At 46.6% G+C, this 19989-nt stretch overlaps 1 protein-coding gene across 18 annotated transcripts in view; it reads left to right on the top strand.

Annotated features, from left to right (window-relative positions):
• Positions 1 to 19989, top strand: part of magi2a (membrane associated guanylate kinase, WW and PDZ domain containing 2a) — a 94038-nt gene that overhangs the window by 63474 nt on the left and 10575 nt on the right. For 6 of the 18 annotated variants that reach the window (XM_028955603.1, XM_028955616.1, XM_028955614.1 and 3 more), the window contains 11 exons: positions 362 to 487; positions 1186 to 1368; positions 3090 to 3707; positions 10848 to 10879; positions 13537 to 13738; positions 15431 to 15472; positions 15597 to 15712; positions 17037 to 17229; positions 17380 to 17442; positions 17946 to 18221; positions 19160 to 19345. In XM_028955603.1, coding sequence (XP_028811436.1) covers positions 362 to 487; positions 1186 to 1368; positions 3090 to 3707; positions 10848 to 10879; positions 13537 to 13738; positions 15431 to 15472; positions 15597 to 15712; positions 17037 to 17229; positions 17380 to 17442; positions 17946 to 18221; positions 19160 to 19345 — 2037 coding nt within the window. The remainder of the gene's footprint in view (positions 1 to 361; positions 488 to 1185; positions 1369 to 3089; positions 3708 to 10847; positions 10880 to 13536; positions 13739 to 15430; positions 15473 to 15596; positions 15713 to 17036; positions 17230 to 17379; positions 17443 to 17945; positions 18222 to 19159; positions 19346 to 19989) is intronic. The other 12 variants (XM_028955607.1, XM_028955620.1, XM_028955606.1 and 9 more) reach the window with 9 other exon arrangements.

Here is a 19989-nt window from a genome sequence, read left to right as displayed (position 1 = left end):
TCTGCTTTTGCCAGAAAACGAGTTACTGTCTGAGTCTCCTCCTGTCTGTGAGGGAACCCGAGCTCCTCGGTTGCTGTAGTAACACTTCCATAATTAAGCCAGCTTCCTTAAAGGAACAGGCCAGCACTCAATCAAAAACGGCCATGGAGTGGTCGCTCTGTAGCAGTAGAACCCCAGGATCACCACTCTGTTCTGCAGGTGCACTACTGGGAACCGTTCTTTCCCATTTTGGGGTTGTGACCTTTGCTACGGTTCCCTGTAGGACACCTGCAGAGGTGATCGCTCTCAGGACGAGCGTCGCACAAGTGCATCTAACGGCCGCTTCCTGTGTGAGCTGAGCGTCTCTCTCCTTTGCGTGCAGTGGAGGAGGTCCCCTCCTCTGCAACGTTACCTAGACCCAAACTGGCACACTCGGGCCCCGCCCCCGAGCGCTGGCACAGCCTCACCGATCTGCAGCACAGTGCCGGAGTGCTCACCGGCCAGCATGGTACGTCGTCCTTTCTCACCCCTCACGCTTTAGCCTGCCGCCCCCTGCCGCAGGGGAGGGGGGTTGCCTGCAGCAGCTGCCCCCTCTGTATGGTGTGTGTGTGTGTGTGTGTGTGTGTGTGTGTGGGATCTATAGACTCCTTGTAACTCTTTTGGGTTTCGGTCAGTGAGTAGGACGCTGGTGGCTTCTGCCCTTTCTTTTTTTCTGCTGCTTCTACTGTTTGCAAAAGGGGACCGGTCAGCGAAACCTTAAAAAAAACTGTATTGGCCAATAAGAGAGCAGACCCTGCCTGTGATGGATGGGTGCTATTCAAGTGCTTCTCTTTCCTTCCTTCAAGGTTTGTCTCTTGAATGGAATGAACAGATCGATACGCTGCCAGGGAGCGGGATGTGTCACACTGTTAAGTGCGTCTGTGGACCCGACCAATGACAAACACCAAATGTTTTGACTTTTTTTTTCCAAGCAAAATTTGGGCTGTAAAGAATCAGACCAAAGCATTTGTATGTTGAGCTCAGCACCCCTCCCTCATCGGGCCCCACCCTCAACCAATTCCCCTCCACTCTTGCTCCTGTGACCCTGATTACATGTGACACACATTTCTGTTTCGCTGCATATGCTCTTTTACTTGTTGATGTCGATACTGAGGAGTTTGTGTGTTTCTATGTGTGTGTGTGTGTGTGTGTGTGTGTAACACACAGATAAGCCACTCTTCACGCGGGACCCCACCCAGCTCAAGGGCTCATTTCTATCTACAACACTCCAGAAGAGCAACATGGGCTTCGGGTTCACCATCATTGGTGGAGACGAACCAGATGAGTTCCTGCAGGTGAAGAGCGTAATTCCGGACGGACCGGCCGCACAGGACAGCAAAATGGACGTAGGTAAGGAAACACACACCCACACACACAACCAGACAAAGAAACACACACATGCCTCATTAATTCTGAGTAAATTCAAAAGCCTTTTGCAGAAACTGGGGAGTTCTTCATGCAACACAAATGAGAAACACACATTTCATTTGTTTCATTCATATGTGTGTTTGCATGCACCTGCTCGCAGACTCACACGCTCAGTGTGTGTGAAAGGATTTGCCAGTGGGAGAGTCTGGGAGTGTTACTCTCGCTGCAGGACCGTCTCTCTCAGGCTCAGTGTGTTTGGAAGTTGTGGCCAAGGTCGCTGTATGAAGGAAATTGACTTCTTGTGTGTGTGCGTCTTCCCTCTTGATTGCCTGTGTTGGTTTTGGACGTGTAGGTAGACGGCTTGGGGTTGAAAGTGGGTGGGATGTGGACCTGCCCTCGTTCTCCGGATCTTCGCAGCATTTGAGAGTCGGACCCCTGATTGTCACCAGCGCCCCTTGTTCTCCTGAGTGCCAGGAGTCCAGATGGCCGCCCCGTCCTTCAGCTCCATATGGAGGGAAAGCCAACGCGATCGCACCACATCATGCGTTGGCAGCACCGGGGAGAAGCCAGTAATTACTGCTGCTCTGCGATCGTTAAGCGTCTGGTGTGGACTTCATAAAACGGGGGGCCGGACGCAGATTTCAGACACTTAGCTCCGTTCTTATTGGTCCCTAATTGGATGTTTGCGGTGATGGGATATAAATCTTAATGAGGGGCCCTGGCAGCATCACTATGTTTATGCAGGGCGGGCGGGTCAGGCGGTCTGCACTATTGATGTAGACGCCGCTCAGTGCAAACGTCAGCTGCGTTTACTGAGATGAATTAAAAAATTTCCGCCACTTCGTGACAGCAGTGACCAGGAGTGTCACCCAGCTCTGCATCAGCCTGGGAAGGTTAACGCCAAGCCCCTGCTAATTTGCATAGCTCTGTATTGAATAGAATTATTATCAAGATCAAATTGAGCTGCTTGTTTGGAAATGTGGATCAGGGTTTTATACAAATCTGTCTGCTGCTCTGTGTTCCACCTTCAGCAGCAGTACAGAAACCAGCAGATTATAAGAGAAGCTGAAATTGCACCCTTAAATTAAGTCTCAGTGGCTATGACCTCTGTTCTCAAACTGTGGGTCTTGGGCTCCCTCTAGTGGTACACTGGGATTGTCAGAAAATTATTGTTAATATTCACAGATATAGTTATTGTTCTTACATCCTGTTAGGAATTAGATAGCCTCCTATTTCATTTCCTATTTGACTAGATTTATGTGTCTCCTGAAATTGTACAATAAATACAGTCATAGATTTTTAAAGACTGTATTTTGCATTTTGGATTTGATATGTTTTCCATGCATAATTGCTACTTGCTTAGCTTCTAAAGGTTAGCAAGGCAGGATGACATGTCATGACGTGATGTTTGAGATTGAATATATTTAATGTAAGAAGAGCATTGTAGCTAAGTAACCATTGGAACAGTTCTTTCCATAATTATGTCATTCCCAAGTGCTCTGGAAATTTGGTTTTATTACATAGCTTTCCAGTTTTCTCTTGGTATTGAGAGGTAGGTGAAATTGAGCAAGCACAAAACTTGACGATGAAGAACACAACTCTTATCCACCCCAAAATACTACTTTGAATGGTGCCACCAATGATTAGTTGCAGACATTTATTTTAAACTCATCTGTCCACTTGCCCTCTTGTTTTTTGCATAGGTGATGTATTAGTCTACATCAACGACGTCTGTGTGCTGGGCACCACCCATGCTGATGTGGTGAAGCTCTTTCAGTCGGTGCCCATTGGCCAGAGCGTGACATTGGTCCTCTGCCGTGGATACCCCCTGCCGTACGACCCTGAAGACCCCAGCAGCAGCATCATTGCCCCTGTGGGACCCCTTCTGGTCAATGGGCGCAGTGGATATGACACTTACATGGAGTATCTCTCTCGCACGGCCCGCTTTGTCCCCGAGCAGCCACCACAACCCCACCCTGGGGACACCCACCTGGACGGATCCCTCCCCCCGACTTCTGGTCTGCTGCACGAGGACAGCATCTCCATGGCATCATCAGGGGCAGTGCAAGCAGAGCTGCTGACCGTGTCCATGGTGAAGGGACCGGATGGTTTTGGCTTCACCATCGCAGACAGCGCGACTGGCCAGCGGGTCAAGCAGGTCCTGGAGGCTCAGGGCTGCCCGGGGGTCTGCGAGGGAGACCTGATCATGGAGATCAACCAGCTGCCGGTACAAGGGCTGGGTCACACCCAGGTGGTGGAGATGCTGAAGGAGTGTCCTGTGGGGGCCGAGGCGGTGCTGCTGGTCCAGAGAGGAGGGACGGGTAAGTCCTGTTTGCAGCCACATCGATTTTTTTTAAGATTCAAGATTCAATATTGGTTTATTGTCACTACAACATTATACACAGTATACACATGTATCGAAATAATGTTTCACACAGACCCCCCATACTGCAATTATATAAGATATATATATATACACACACACACACACACACACACACACACACTACAGGCAAAAAAGTTTGGACACACCTTCTCTTTCAATGTGTTTTCTTTATTTTCATGACCATTTACATTGGTAGATTCTCACTGAAGGCATCAACACTATGAATGAACACATGTGGAGTTGTGTACTTAACAAAAAAGTGGAGACCTGAACTCCACAGTTACCGGACCTGAACCCAATCCAGATGGTTTGGGGTGAGCTGGACCCCAACAAGTGCTAAACACCTCTGGGAACTCCTTCAAGACTGTTGGAGAAGCATTTCAGGTGACGACCTCTTGAAGCTCATCGAGAGAATGCCAAGAGTGTGCAAAGCAGTAATCAGAGCAAAGAAACTAGAATATAAAACATGTTTTCACTTATTTCACCTTTTTTTGTTAAGTACAGAACTCCACATGTGTTCATTCATAGTTTTGATGCCTTCAGTGAGAATCTACCAACGTAAATGGTCATGAAAATAAAGAAAACACATTGAATGAGAAGGTGTGTCCAAGCTTTTGGCCTGTACTGTATGTATATACACACAATAAACTAAACTATACTAACTAAAACTCTCTATAGGAGAAAAGACGTGAATGACATGAAGGCTGTTTCCCCACTCTTCTCTCTGTGTATAACGCCGCCACACACACTTTCTGTCAGTTTGTTTACCTCAGCTTAGTGTAACCACCACCACCACCACCACCCCCCCCCACACACACACACACACACACACACTTTGCTTCTGTATCTCCATGTAACCATTTTCTCACTCAGTGATTCTCTTACTTGTCGCTGTGTAACTCTTGCCCTCACTTTCCTGCTGCAGCGCCATGTTGCCCTGCCCCCTCACTGAATCTGCACTTAACTCCTCTTCTACTGTCTTGCTTTGTCTGCACACAGGTCCTTCAGCACCAAAACAGAGAAAGCTTTGTTTCAGGACGGAGTGGGGTTTTTTAAATAATGCAACTTTTTACTACATCTGGTGTTGATTGGTTCTTTTTGCACTGTCATGAGATCAATGAGAGTTCATTTCGTTTCCTTAAATTAACACAGTGTTGCAGTGGTGGACTAGCGGTTAAGGAGGCGGACTAATCGTAATCCTCCAAACTTTCATAGCTGCCTACTGGTCACTAAGGGCGATGGGTTAAATGCAGAGGACACATTTCATTGTGCCGAAGGCATAATCACTTTCCCCCAGGATTTCATACCCCAGCCCTGGTATAAAACCTTGTTGAAGAGCGTCATGCTGCATCGGGCCAACAGAAAAAAAAATGTAACTAGTGTTTTTCCAGCCAATCTGTGGTTCACCCGCTGCAGAGGTTAAGCTCCTCGTGGCGCGCGAGGGGTTAATAATGATGGGGGGGGGGCTCGTTTCATGATGTAATGAGCGGCTGCCTGGAGGTTAATAATACGCCTGCGGGTCCACCCTTGTTCAGCCAACGGAGGAAAGGGAAGGTGGTGCTGAAGGGGATTTGCGTGGATTAAGATGAAGGAAAGAATCAGGAGCTTCACTGGCAGGGTTGTGTGTGTGTGTGTGTGTGTGTGTGTTTAGAGGAGCAGAGGTTAATGGCTGTACACTGGTGGTATTTAAACTCTGCCATGATTGGATGTCCACATTATGTTATTGTGCTTGTGTGTCTGTTTTTGGATGTTTCGGGACAGATTTGAGACAGGGGCGGAATGGTCAGTGCTTTTTTGTGTTTTACAGCCTGCCATTCAGGCTCTGAGTAGGTGTGTGTCTGTGTGGGTACTGCAAGTGCTGCTGGCTTAAGGCACAAGGTCAAAGTTCATCCCAACATCTGCTCTTATAACATCTGGTGACATAACAGGTCGCAGCGGATGAAGGGACTTGATGTCCTTCACACACTGAGTAGTTTTAATCAGGTGGTTTAGTAATGTGTGTGTGTGTGTGTGTGTGTGTAAGAGTGTAAGAGTCGAAATTTCGGTTTTCCATTGTGTGAATATTTCTTCCATAATGTCATAATTTCATACTGTATGCATGACGCTGCTGATGACATATCACTCCTGTACTCACTCCTGAATCTATGATTTTATTACTTACTTTTACAGCATTTGGGTTTTTTGGGCCCTATGATTTCCGCAATGCAGAAAATGCAAACGGAATCACGGAATCCAACAAATTAAGTGGGATTCGTTATAAAACGCTCTGCTGTTTTTGACTACCACAACCTCACTGTGGACCAGTGTGTTAATTAGCTCACGATCATTTGAATGGCGGTGCCAGCCTGTCCCGACCCAGGAAGTGGTTAGCATGAGCCTTAGCGCTTGCCAGGCCTGTCACTGCGATTTCCTAACGCAATTTGGCCTCCTGTCACAGAGCTGGAAACAGTCCACCCATTCCCAAAATCACTTCCTGCTTTTTGATTCCATCCTTGCCGCCGTCCTTCGGTTTCCAACACACACCTTCCTGCGTGTGCATGCCTCTTATTCCTTTATCACTTCATTCTGTCTAATTACATCCACACAAATACTTCTTACAATCCACTGTTGAGTGTATATGAGTGTGTGTGTGTGTGTGTGTGTGTGTGTGTGTGTGTGTGTGTGTGTGTATGTGTCCAGATGGCTGTGTGGGCAGTGTGAAGCGCACTGCTATCAATAACTGAGCTGTTGCCCCAGACTGGTGTAACACCATCAGCACCAGCAGCTCCACTGCCGCCATCTACTGGTCGAGGCTGAAACATGGGCTGTTTGAACAATAAACACACATTCACGGCCCACACAACGTTTTGATTATGTGTTCTAATAAAGAGCGACTTGCCTTTACACACAGATTCCCAAACACGCCTCTCGGCGAGGCCTCGGCTCTCGCAAATGTACGTTACCTTGACAACAAAGTCATGATGGGCAGCCTGGAATATCCGAAATGATCTGCCGCTCTGACGGCTCGCAGCGATTCACCACTCACCAGCGGGCCGCAGGGTGTAGTGAACAAGGGGAGAGAGTCTTGTTCATTCTCTCTTCTCTTCCTCAGTCTACATTCATTGTTTGACTACCAGAGCCTGCTTCTAACCGGAGTCCCGTACAGAGCCGACGCTTTTAAAGACCCGCATGTCATCTGACCGACAAGAATATGGCTCGCAAACCCCCAACCCGGTTATGAACCAAAATCACAAAGTCCCAATTCAGGGACATGAAGGCGGAAGCCTTTTTCTGGGTTCACAAGTGCAGCGCACATCATGTGATTACATGAACGTAGAATGATGTCATTTATATTATGAGTACAAGGACTGAAGCGGCAATATATTATGTCATTCTCTTGAAATTTACCAACTGACTAAACTGAGACCGGCTGCTCGGCCTCACTTCAATCCGTTCCTGCCGTCTTCAGGTAGGAACATGTAGATCTGCACAATAATTTCAGTCGGGCCGAGCTTGCTCAGTAAATGGTCAGCAAACACAAAATTACAGTCTATAGAGTATATTTGTTTCCTTATTATTTGCTGCCTGTTCATTTGTTATGTAGTTAGGGACGTTCTTAAAACTCTTGAAAAAGACTCTTATTGATTTACTTATTTTGACATCACATTTCGTGGTGTGCTGCAGTGTTTCACAATCACCTCACTTTCACACAAATTCTTATTTAATCTGGTATGATATGTTAGCTACGGCAAGCCTTTTCCTCTCTGTGCTATGTATGCAAATATATAATTCCCTGTGTGTGTGTGTGTGTGTGTGCGCGTGTGTGTGTACATATCAGTGTTTTGCAGTCACTTGCGCTGCTACGCTAGTTGTGGCCTGCATGCCGTTTTTCTCTGCCTCTCATCGGGGGTAATTAGCTGCGGCGCTGTAGACACAGTTATTATAGACCATTAACTTCACCGTGAGAGGGACCCAGACACCCAGTGCACAGCTGGAGCGGCTGGGCCGCCACCTTTTTCTAATGGGATTTGTTTTCTACGGGAAGGGTTTTTTTCTTGCTGATAATCACGTACGTGGCCTGTTTATTTAGTAAGTTCTGAGTTAGTTCTGACCGGCCATTCTGATTGGCTGGGAGTGAAAGCGGAAGACACATCCAAAGTTTCTCCGTGATAAATAAACACGGACGGGTCACCCGTGGTATCGTCGCAGCCATCCGCTCCAGGTGCCGCTGCGGAGAACATGAAAAATGCACGGTGTGTGTGTGCGCTCCACTTCATGGTCGGGAAGTTAGGACTGACTCGCCGCACCGGGCTCCCTGCCAGCAGACACCACAGAGAGGTGGCCGCGCTCCCACAATGCACCGCGGCTCAGAGCCTGAGCCAAGTCAATAAAGCGCCGGGGATCGATGGTGATTCCGACTCCATTTGAGCACAGCGGGCGGCGGCCAAAGGGCCCAGTGGCAGCTGCCAGGCTAGATCTCTTCACCTGCGTCCTGATGGGATGAAATCAGGCTGGCGGTGCAGAGTTGGAACCCCACGGCGCTGCGGCGTCCACTGAACTGCCCCCTGATGCTCAGGTCGGTCTGTCGGATGCCGGAGCGGCTGCTTAGCCCGGTCGAGCTGCTGAAGATGCCAGTCTTCACCTAACACGCCTACACCAGTCTTCAGTGTGCGTGGCTTTAGGGGAAAATTAACAACCAATAATCGATTAATCGTAAATTCATTCACAGGAGTTCCTGGATGTGAAATTGCTTTTATCCTTAATAATTAATAAAAAATGGAGATAATACAAAAAAACAACTTTGACCCACCCATCTGTACCACAGAATAGAAAAGAAGTTTTTTATAGCACTCCACCCAATCACCCCATTAAAAAGAAGAGCGGGTCATCGACGTCCTGTTCCAGGTAGTACTCTCTAGATATGGACACTATCAGTGAAGAGCCAGAGATGAGCTCAGTGGTGCTGGTGATGTGGCGGCTGAGAGCCGAACTGTCTGGGATCATTACCACTGGACTGAGGTGTGTGGGGGTGCTGAGAAGAGGGCAGGGGGTGAAAATCTCAGGTGAGACGGGTGACCTGGAGCACTGCTGACAGCTGTGATTGGCTTTGTGTGTGTATATGTGAGAAATGGAGCTTGGATCCTCATCAGTCCATCAGTCATTCTGCATCAAACTGTTTTTTTTTTTACGTTTAATTCTATCATGACATCATCAGATTTGTACATTTTTTGTAAAATCCGGGGCTTTTCCCATATAATGAATCACATATTAATCACAACAGCAAGATTTTCATTAGTAGTGTTTCCAACACACTCCCGTTCCCTTTGTTGTCAACCGTCACGGGTGAAACGGATTTCTGCACCGCGGAATGAGAATGTTAGCAATGCGGGCGAACCCAATTGCAGGAGAGTGCAAAGAAGTTGGTGAGTATTGCATTTACTCTACGAACGAGAGTCAGCCTAACACTGCAATGTCCGCCGGCGTCGGTGCTCATGACGAAATGTAAGGGGACGAAGGTAGACGGAACAAGACTGGGCTTACTTTGAGGACAGAAGCGTCGAATTAAAGCTGGCTTGAACTCGATGACTGAGCGCTGATCTCAGGGCAGCATTGGTTAAAGAAAAGAAGTGGAACTAAACATGTTTTATGAATTCAAGGCATTTCTGAACAGGATTTTCTTCATGGGTGCTTCTAAATTCACTCATCTGAAGGATGGAAGTTTGTTTGATTGTTAGAACCTGGACGTTGGAGAATGGTGCCGTCGGGTTGGGTTGCATCTGCTGGCGTTGGGGTTTTCATTCTGTCTTCTCACCTCTCCTGGGTCCTGACCTGAAGTTAGGCACTGTAAAAATAGAAGCGGCACGCGGGACTGGGTCACATCTTAACCAATCACGGCCCGGCAGTTCGGAGATAACGGGGCGCCACTGACTGAAGGCAGCTTTTCACATCTGCTTCTGAACAGGAGTTCTCTTCAGCTGACTATAGATTGTGCACAGAATGACTTTAGTATTGTTCTGGTGTGGTCACGTTCAAGCATTTATATCCTCTGGATTTGTAGTGACTGCTTGCTGGTCACCTGTTACATGTTGTTGAGGAGGAATTGTGTAATTATTTCTGACACCCAGAAGATGAATCTGGTGATGTTTTTATAAAGAAAGTTCAAAATGATAGTTGCCTGTATGCTTGACTGACAGTGTCCATCCCCTCCATTTCTCCTCCATTTCCCTCCGTTCTCTACACTCCTAATACCTCTTGCATACAGGGCGTGTCGGTGGAAGTCGTGGAACGTGACCACGTCCACTACAAACCCCAGCATGCAGATTATCAGCGCTTTAATTCAAGTGTTATGATGGGTGAACTGCATGGTATGTTAACTCATAGAGAGGAGCAGACCAAACCCTCCCTTCTGTCTAAACAAAGACCAAATACTGAACTTACTTCAATTAGTCATTCATTCATTTATTTCATTCTCCATTAGAAAAGATGGCTGTGTGTGTGTGTGTGTGTGTGTGTGTGTGTGTGTGTGTGTGTGTGTGTGTGTGTGTGTGTGTGTGCGCGTTTTCTCATGGACACACTGCCTCTGGTTGAATCAATTAGCAGAGCGGGTGTTTTGGATAGTCCGTGTTTGAATATTTGGGCATTTCTACGTTTTTCGGTCCTCAGGGCATGTTGATTTATCACGAGATTAAAAATCGAGATTAAAATTGCCAAATTGTGCAATGAGTTTGAAAGCAGTGAATGATTTTTCTGTTGAGTCTATGAATTCAGAGACATTAATCACCACGAAAACACACCAGACCTGGGAGTTTCATCACACAGTCTTCACAACCGCAACATCTGCCAGCACCGGATAACAAGAATCACAGAGCGTGTTGCGGTGGCAACATAGCTGTTACTTCTGGTTTTCATAAAGGGTTTTTTTTATCATTTTTCACAAACACGCAACCTTCTTCCGGATGAACCCCACTTCATTGGTAGCGTTAGTGTCTACTACACCACTACAACCGAAGTATAATGTACAGATGATGGTTTTAGGTTTCGCCCACACGACCCCCATCACAGCTAAAGGCTAAATCCTCTTCTTTTGCTATTGCAGGTCACTTTTCCCCCTGGAAGAGCCATAAACAGGTAATCATCGAGTCCTGAGCTCCATTTTCTGCTCACTGATTATTATCGTCATTAATCCATCATGAGGCTGCGAGCCACTCTACACTAACTCTATACCTTTGTAGAGCTTTTCTAGCTTTTCTAGCTCCACTGGGCATATCTGCTCATGGCGTTGTTGTCTTAACACTTCTGCATGTTTCCTCGAGACTTCTGAGAACAGAAGAGCAACAGTGGACAGTGTCCTGCCATCAAGATGGACCAAACTCTCATCACTCTCAACTCTGTTCTCACTTAATAGCTGTTTGTTAGCCGTTTCCCTGCTCCTTTAAACACTTGTACAGAGGTCATCATGAGCCAATTCACTGCCTTATTCTCGCTGGCCCTACGTGAAGAACTCCATTAACACAAGTCCTGTCTGCTGCACTGGGCTGCAGTGTGTTAACACTGTTAACCAGTGGTTCCTCGCCCTCTGTCTGCTTTGAACTCGTCTCTGTCTTGATTCACACTCACCAGTGGGTTAGACAAAAACTGCAGAACCCAAGTTTACTGGTTCTATGTAAGGCCCCATCCACACGAGAACGCTTTTCATTAAAAAGCGTTGTCAGTTTCTGCATCAACACGGGAGCGTTATCTGAAATGTTGTTGTCCACACCGAGACGTAGAGAGTGGCAAGAACGTTGTTTAAACGTAGGTGGCGCTGTAACTCTGTCACGTTCCTAAGTCCAGGGGTTAAGAAACGTGACAAGGGTGTGGAGAGGAGGAGGTCCACTGTTACACACACAACCAAACAAAGCATTCAAATAGTGCTTTTATTTACAGTGAGGTAAGATGTACAATAAAACTGCCTAAAGGAGATCCACAGGGGACAACTCAAACACGCAAAAAAGTTAACGGAAAAAAAGCGAACACACACAAAGCTAACAGGCTAACACAGGCTAACAACAAGGGGTCTAGCACACAAAGCATCAACACACATGAATGAGATCCCCAACAGAGCTCCTTACAGATCTCTGTGGACCCTGGGGACCTCCCAAACACCATCTGAAGTCTCTTTATATAGGTGGGGGTGACCACCTGTGACAATCACTTCACTTTCAATAGGCAGATGGTAGGTGGAGGTGTAGTCTTCAACTCCTCCCATAAAGTCAGACAGTCTGAGAGAGACACAGCCAGCTACACAGAACACGTTGGGAGCATACTAGTTTTCCGGCACGGTGAGTTAAACACGTCACTGCTCTCCAGCCTTATCTTTCATTAGAAATGTGCAGCATAGAGAGGATTTCTTGTAGTTGCTGCAGTACAACCATGAATGTGTTATCACGAATGTGAGATAGGGTGGTAGTAGCCTAGTGGGTAACACACTCACCTATGAACCAGAAGACCCAGGTTCAAATCCCACTTTCTACCATTGTGTCCCTGAGCAAGTCACTTAACCCTGAGTTGCTCCAGGGAGGGACTGTCCCTGCAACTACTGATTGTATTTCGCTCTGGATAAACCTTTCTGGGTCCCATACAATAATGTTTCCATGTGGATGCAATGGTCAGATCAGATTTTTCCCTTTTTAGAGAAAATATTTGTCGTGTGGATGGGGCCTAAGATGGGTAGCAGATGGGGAGTGTTCTGTAGTGTCTTCAGGACTTGCTTAAATAAACATATAAACATATATTTCGGGACACTAACTACCCACCCAGTCTAATTATTTCTGACAAAGAAACAAAGAATGTGGAGGATGTGATATACCCCATTCACTACATCTTACATAGTGCTGGGAAAATATGGCCCAACGGCTGTTTCCATCACTTCACTTTCTATATTCGGTGAATCCAGGGCAGTGGACTGTCTCATTTCTGTCATTTGACATTTTCTCTTCCTTTCCTTCTTCTGTCTTGCTAACAGAAGCCCAGACACTCAGTTCATCCAACACTTAATTAGAGCTCATTTACTCCGGGAACACTTCCAGCTTCCAGAACAACAGGGAAAAAAGTTTCTGAGTGAGGAGACTGGGAAGTCATTAAGGCACCGGAGCAAAGTTAATTTCCACCATTTTAAGCCCTGCTCACGCATTGTCACTGTCCCGGATGGGTTTACAGTCCCTGCTGGAAATCGTCTCTGAATCCATGGCAACATTACTGGCTGTAATGGAAGATTGCTTGTAAATCTGGTTGGATGTCCTCCCGCCATTCGTCTCATTCCAGCACAACGGCACTGATGCTAACGCTAACCCTTTGTGTTTACAACTGAAATCCCCACATCGGCATTTGCCTTCCTGCCTTAGTTTTGCTGTCTTTTCTGGTAAAAAAAAAAAGCTTAAAGTTCCAGCTCTGCTGTGTTTTCATGCCGAAGCAGCAAAGGCATCACAGCATCTGACTTCATGGTTGCTGATATGAGGAGACAAGCATATGCTCTCAGATGATTGTCTGGGGGCACTCGGCACATCATATTCTGCAATTACATGCTTACATTTATACTTTACAACTACTATACTATATACTGTACATCTACATTCTTCACCTAGAATTGCAGTTTCCTCTAACGTCTGTGTGTCTCTTTTCTTTACTGACTCTTTAGCTCTTTCATGCCCCTCTGGTCCATCTAAATGCTGTGCCGCTGCAGTCGGCCCTGTGAAGCCGCTGCTTGGCGTGCTGAAGCTGACTGACCCGATGCCCGTGTGTTTCAGGGTCTGGAGCAGTGGGACGTGCAGTGCCATGTCCAGGGCAGCCCCCAGAGTGGCCTGTGTGGCCCTGTGCCCCCCCTCATCACCCCCAACCCACCACACCATCTCCACACGCCCTCGGTACCAGACACTGAGAGCTTTGATCTGTCCAAGCCTGACCCCTATGACCTCTATGAGAAGTCCAGGGCTATCTATGAGAGTAGGCGTAAGTAAAATTCCAGCGTCCGCTTTTCATTGTCCCACACTGGTGGACGTATGCGGTCACACAGTATTTGCACCGACATTCGAACCCAACACACCATGGGAACACAAACACACTTTGCAAAACTCGCCTGTTTGAACTGAATATATATCTCAGGGCTGAATAGAAATAATGACTGCTTTCATATTTGCCACAAAATTTTGCGTTTTTAAAAAAGAATTATGTTTCATATACTTGAGGGCAGTGGTTAGTGTTTGTGAGGGTTTTCTAGATGAAGTAGCACTCTTTTAATGGAAGTATACTCTGCTCTCGCTCTCACAGCTATGTGAAGCAGGGAGCGTTTTAAAGAACCAGCGGCAGCACCGAACACCGAATTGCCACGAGTTTCAGTTTGAAGGTCACCAGTGTGGCGGTCAGAGGGCGTGCGGCCTGATAATAATACAGCTTTTTAACAGGACCTCCCGGGGTTAATGGATGTTCGGGGCTGATGTGAGTGTTCTCAGTGTGTGTGTGTGTGTGTGTGTGAAGTAGTGTGTGTCACTCGTGTGTTTGCACACTCACTCAGGGGGGCGGCGGCTCTGTGCTTCCTTATGTAAGAAGGCTTATTGCTGAGGACAGTGCTGTCGGTAGGAATCATGCTGGCACTTCTCGCTCATTTTCTCTTCCCCCTCTGTTCCCTAACAGGGATCTGGGCTGCCCCACAGTGCTATTAACACCTCAGCCTGCTGGTAAAGGTGAAAGGTCATTGGAGTGTCACCCTGAGGTCTTGCCTCTACATGATGCCTTCCATGTGGAATCTCATGTCAATTTCATATGCATTAATCATAAAATCTATATTACTGTGAATACACAGCACACAGAAATTACAATTAAAACCATCTGTAAATTTGTGTGTTGATCAGTCTGCGGGATTTATTGCATTCAGACTCCTGTCTGATGAGTTGTAGTGTGTTTTATGCCTCTCATTGACTGATGTGGTTCTTCATTTTCTCAAGACTGAGTCTGCCTGTAAAATAAATCAGAATCTGGGAGAAAAAAAAGCTGGTTGTGAATATAGGTGGCACAACCTTGTGATAAATCCTTTATGGTGCAGCGGCGGCCAGGCGTCTAAGGAAACGGACTTGTAGCCGAAGGGGTTGCGGGATCAAATCCTGAGCCGCCAAGGTTGAGAAGTACAAGTTGAACATTTAAACCTGCTTAACAAAGCGAGGAACTTCATCATCAGACAGCTGTGAAGTTAATATACAGTAATGTACAGTATTTTTCTATTTCAGACTTTCATTCCTTATAAAATTTCATTTGAAAATGTGTTTTATGTGTAAATGTCACTTCTCATAATTTAATACAGTTTGATCAGTCCTGTTTTATTTTTTTTTAATGTGAACAATGGAATGCAGTCACCACCTCTCCACTCTGCTTTATTTACTTTGGAAGAAAGACTATTTCTTCTAAAAGTCAGTACAATTGCTGTTACGTCACATTGCTGCATTCACAGAGGTTTTATTGGTTATAATGGAGCAGTTAAGATTGTTTTCTGACAATTGCCATTTTAAAAATGTCACTTTTAATGCTGCCTGGATGCAGTTTGAACTCATTGCAGGCTCCTGATTGATCGACAAATTCCTCCCTTCTTTCTCCTCTCCTCTTGTCCTAAAAGTTGTTTTTCTTTCATCCTCCCTTAAACTCATCATTTAGAACCTGGACCCCCCCGGACCTCCTTCCCTGTAGACTCCTCCGGTGAGTTTTCCTAAACCCTGGATCAGCACTAACCTTTTTTTTTCCCCAATGGAAACCAAACCAGGGCTTCGCTGTTGTTCAAGTGTTTGCTCATGCAGCACTCATGATTTTTATTACTGCTCAGGAGGCGAGTATCAGGAGGTGGAAGTGCACCTGCGGAGGCAGAAGTCCGGGTTTGGCTTCCGGATCCTGGGGGGAGACGAACTCGGACAGGCTGTGAGTCCGGAAGGCCGTGAGAAGGCTCGTATGAGACAGGCGTGAAACCCTGTCGACCTTACTAACCTTACATTCCCCCTGCCATCCACTCACCCACACACTGACTAGTCGGCACACATTATGCATCTGTTTTGGTTTAATTAAGGTTGCTTCCTTGCTAAAGATTAGTGCTTATTGGTCAGTTGCTAGCGAAGAATGTATGTTGGGGGTGGGGGTGTTCCGGTATGGAATGAGAATTTGACACTTACGAAGCACATTTTCTAAAACCGTGGTGTAAAATACTGTCACGTCTGCGAGCTAACGGGGCGATGAAGCGCAGAGTCGGGACATTCTGGGACAGGGATTTACTCATAAATAGAAACAAAACAAGGCGCGACGGCCGAAAACAGGGAATAAGGGGAGAACAAAAACTAGCCCACAGGCATGTGGCGATTGCCAGAACTCAAACTATACACATAAGACGTTGCCAGGTCAAGTTCACACAACAAGTTCACTAAAATGTCGGCGCTGCAGAGGGGTGGAGTCACAGGCTTTTAACAGCTATGCGGATAGGCTACAGTTGGCAACATCACCTGGAGCCAATCCTGACAAATAAGTTTGTTTGTTTTTTTTTTGTTTTTTTTTTACAACAAAACACTGTAAAAGGCGGCACCCAAGGACATTTTTTAATGGAGTTTTATTGTTAAAAAAATCCACCAACACGATCAGTTGTGTAGGATGTCCGTGACATGACAAATGTTTAATCACCTCTCTAAAAGTGTATAAAAGTCTGTAAAATGCAAGGCAATGAATATATTTATTAATTGGGATTATGTGATTACTTCGGGTATTATTGAATCAGATTTTTGAGGGGGTATGAGGAGTGTAGAGAAGGGAGGGAAACAAAGGGAGGAAATGGTTGCTGCGCTACAACTGGGCGTGTCACGTATTGACTGGAGGGGGATTAAATCGTCCAGAATGAGGAAGTGTGTCTAAGTAGCTGTCATTTATTCCTACAGGCTCCCCCCTTTCTAACAATAAACTTTGTTTTTAAGAACATAATGGGGTTCTTTAACCAACAAAAAGGCTGGGTGGGTAGTTAGCGCTTCCTCTCCAGACACAGATAACTAGCAATCAGTTACTTCTTGTTTTGTGTTTATCACTCTGAATGTAGAAGTCATACTTGATATGGCATTATGGAACATGCCCCATGCACTATGTCTAATATAGCCCCATATAAATATGGCCACATATATATATTTTGTAAGACATCATTTCTAGTGCCCCAGATGAAATCCCAGCTGTACAGTCAAACTGCAGACCACAGTCTCCTCTGGAGTTTAGTGTTAACTGTGGTTGCCCTTCACAGATCCTGATTGGTGCGATCATCGAAAAGAGTCCCGCGGACCGCGACGGCCGCCTGAGACCCGGAGACGAGCTCATGTTTGTGGATGGGATCCCTGTGATGGGGAAACCGCATCGCTACGTCATCGACCTGATGCACAGCGCAGCACGAAACGGACAAGTCAAGCTGACGGTCCGGAGACAAACTCAGGGATCAGGTAAGGCCAGGAGATGCCGCGTAGAGGTTTCCTACGCCGCTGGTCCGTTCGCGGCGCTTCTCATTTTCTCTCTTCTGCCTCCCTCTTGCTGTCTCTCTCTCTCTCTCGCTCTCTCTCTGTTCCTGTATCTGTCGTTCGCCGGGGCGCCAGGATTAGTCTTCCTCTGTACGACTTCTCAGATCTCCTCGCCCGCCCATGTCGCCTCGCTCTCACGTACGTCTTGCTTTCAGCTCCCCGTCTCCTCCCCGCCCTCGTCCCTGCGTCTCCTGTCCCGAACACCAAGCACGTCTCTGACTCATCCCCTGCCTGTCTGCCCTCCTGCTGCGTGCCTGATGTACTGGTGCATTCTGGGAGGTGTCAGACAGCCGCTGCACTCATTAGCATTTAAACCCTGATCACAGGGGAGATGCACCGCGCCACAGACAGCCCTTCAGACGCAGCGCCGCTGCCTGTCCCTCTCAGAGTGGCGCGTGTTTTACTTGCTGTGACAAACTGTGTTTAATATTTGTGTTGAATCGCAGCGTTTGATGGCTTATTTTTCATTCCTCTCACGTGTTTGTGCTGCGAGTGTCGACCGCCCCTCTTTCCCGATTCCTCCAGATGCTTGTGTGACATTCACACAAACACAACTGACCTTTAGTCCTCGATAAAGCGGCACGCCGTACAAGAGCCGACTGTCCCCCTCTCTCCTCTTGCCTCTCTGACGCCTCCTGCAGGCGATCCGTGTCCGGAGAATGGCCGCAGCCCCGGATCGGCGTCCACCCAGCACAGCTCTCCCAGAAGCGACTTCACTTCTGCAGCACTCCCCAACAGCACCTGCGCCCCCCACCCCAACTCGTCCAGTGCGTCCGCCACCGCTGCTCCAGCTGGGGCTCCTGCCAGCTCCTCCCCACCAGAGGCCAGTGATGTCATCATCCACCGCAAGGAGACGGAGGGTTTCGGCTTTGTCATTATCAGCTCTCTAAATCGACCAGAGACTGCGGTTACCATCAGTGAGTTCCTCGCCCATCCTTGATAAATATGTACAAAATGTTACATTTTTTTATCATCACTATGTTCTATAAATATATGTATAGATCACCACATACATAGAATAATAATTCAGAATCAGGTCCCTCATACTAGATTTTCATGCAATTAAATACTTAAATGATTTACATTTACATTTACAGCATTTATTAGACACCCTTATCCAGAGTGACTTACAATCAGTAGTTACAGGGACAGTCCCCCCCTGGAGCAACTCAGGGTTAAGTGTCTTGCTCAGGGACACAATGGTAGTAAGTGGGATTTGAACCTGGGTCTTCTGGTTCATAGGCGAGTGTGTTACCCACTAGGCTACTACCACCATAATGATTTTATGATCAATATATCACAACAGTTTTAACCAAACCGGCTTCAGTCTAATTATTTGATCACTTACACATGCATTTTAAAAAGTGCATTTTCATTATTAGCATTATTGATTTCTTTTGAAGGATTGTTTTTACATTGTGTATAATAATGTAATAATAATGTCAAATAATGCAGCCCCACCTTCCTAATTTCTCTGCTCTCATATTTAATAGTGCATAAACATGTTCGGTTCAACAGAAAATGGCAGTCTGCGTTTTGACCAAAATGTCAAGGATGTCCCCTGTCACTCTGGCCAGCTGATGAACCACAGACCCGTTTTGGCTCTGACTGACCTCCAGATGAGGCCTTGGAGCTCTAAATATCTCCTGTCTAGCTTAGCTTCAACCTTCGTCTCAATAATGAATGCACCGCGTTCCTGATGCTTCGTGGAACCAGTGCCGACCGAACACTTTGAGTGCATCGCCCACGCGTCACAGAAAAGCCTGGGGTTACGTAAACTGGGAGGGGAGGAGTGGCGCTCTGAATAAGCACCTCATACACTGACGGAGTCTGTGTTCGCTCTACACCCGTCCAGCCGTCCCGCACAAGATTGGTCGCATCATCGAGGGCAGCCCGGCCGACCGCTGTGGGAAGCTGAAAGTGGGCGACCGCATCCTGGCCGTCAACGGGCAGTCGATCGTCAGCATGCCCCACGCCGACATTGTCAAGCTCATCAAAGACGCGGGCCTGACGGTCACCCTGCGCACCATTCCACAGGAAGGTTGGCGGTTTTATCTTACGTTTTTATGCACTATTAATGATGATTAATGATGTCTATGTGAAGATATGTACAGTACTATAAAAAAAATGCCTTAGGGACCAATGCAAAGTGAATCCAAACCAGTGTTTATTTAAGCTGAAGCCAATTTTGTTAACGTAACAAAAGAAAACACCTGAGTGAAATATTGATTTACATTTACATTTACAGCATTTACCAGACGCCCTTATCCAGAGCGACTTACAATCAGTAGTTACAGGGACAGTCCCCCTGGAGCAACTTAGGGTTAAGTGTCTTGCTCAGGGACACAATGGTAGTAAGTGGGATTCGAACCCGGGTCTTCTGGTTCATAGGCAAGTGTGTTACCCACTAGGCTACTACCACCCTATATTTACAGTTTATTGCAGAGATCCCTGTGCAGAGGAGACTCTGTTCACCTATTGTTCTCCGTGCAGTAATACAATATTGTACTCCGTATGTAGAGTTAGTTTACAGTGTTGGGAGAGACCAGTTCTTCTAGAGCATCTCTAGATATCAACAGTGTTATGTTCCGGACACTTCCCAGATTTCATGCTGCCTTGTCTTGTGTTGCCTGATTGCCCTGATTGTTTCCATTTATTATTAGTATTAATATATACTTCAATATA

The sequence above is a fragment of the Denticeps clupeoides genome, chromosome 15 (genome assembly GCF_900700375.1).
Source record: "Denticeps clupeoides chromosome 15, fDenClu1.1, whole genome shotgun sequence".
Taxonomy (NCBI): Eukaryota; Metazoa; Chordata; class Actinopteri; order Clupeiformes; family Denticipitidae; genus Denticeps; species Denticeps clupeoides.
The sequence above is the reverse complement of the archived record's forward strand: the minus strand, read 5'-3'. Positions and strand labels throughout refer to the sequence as shown.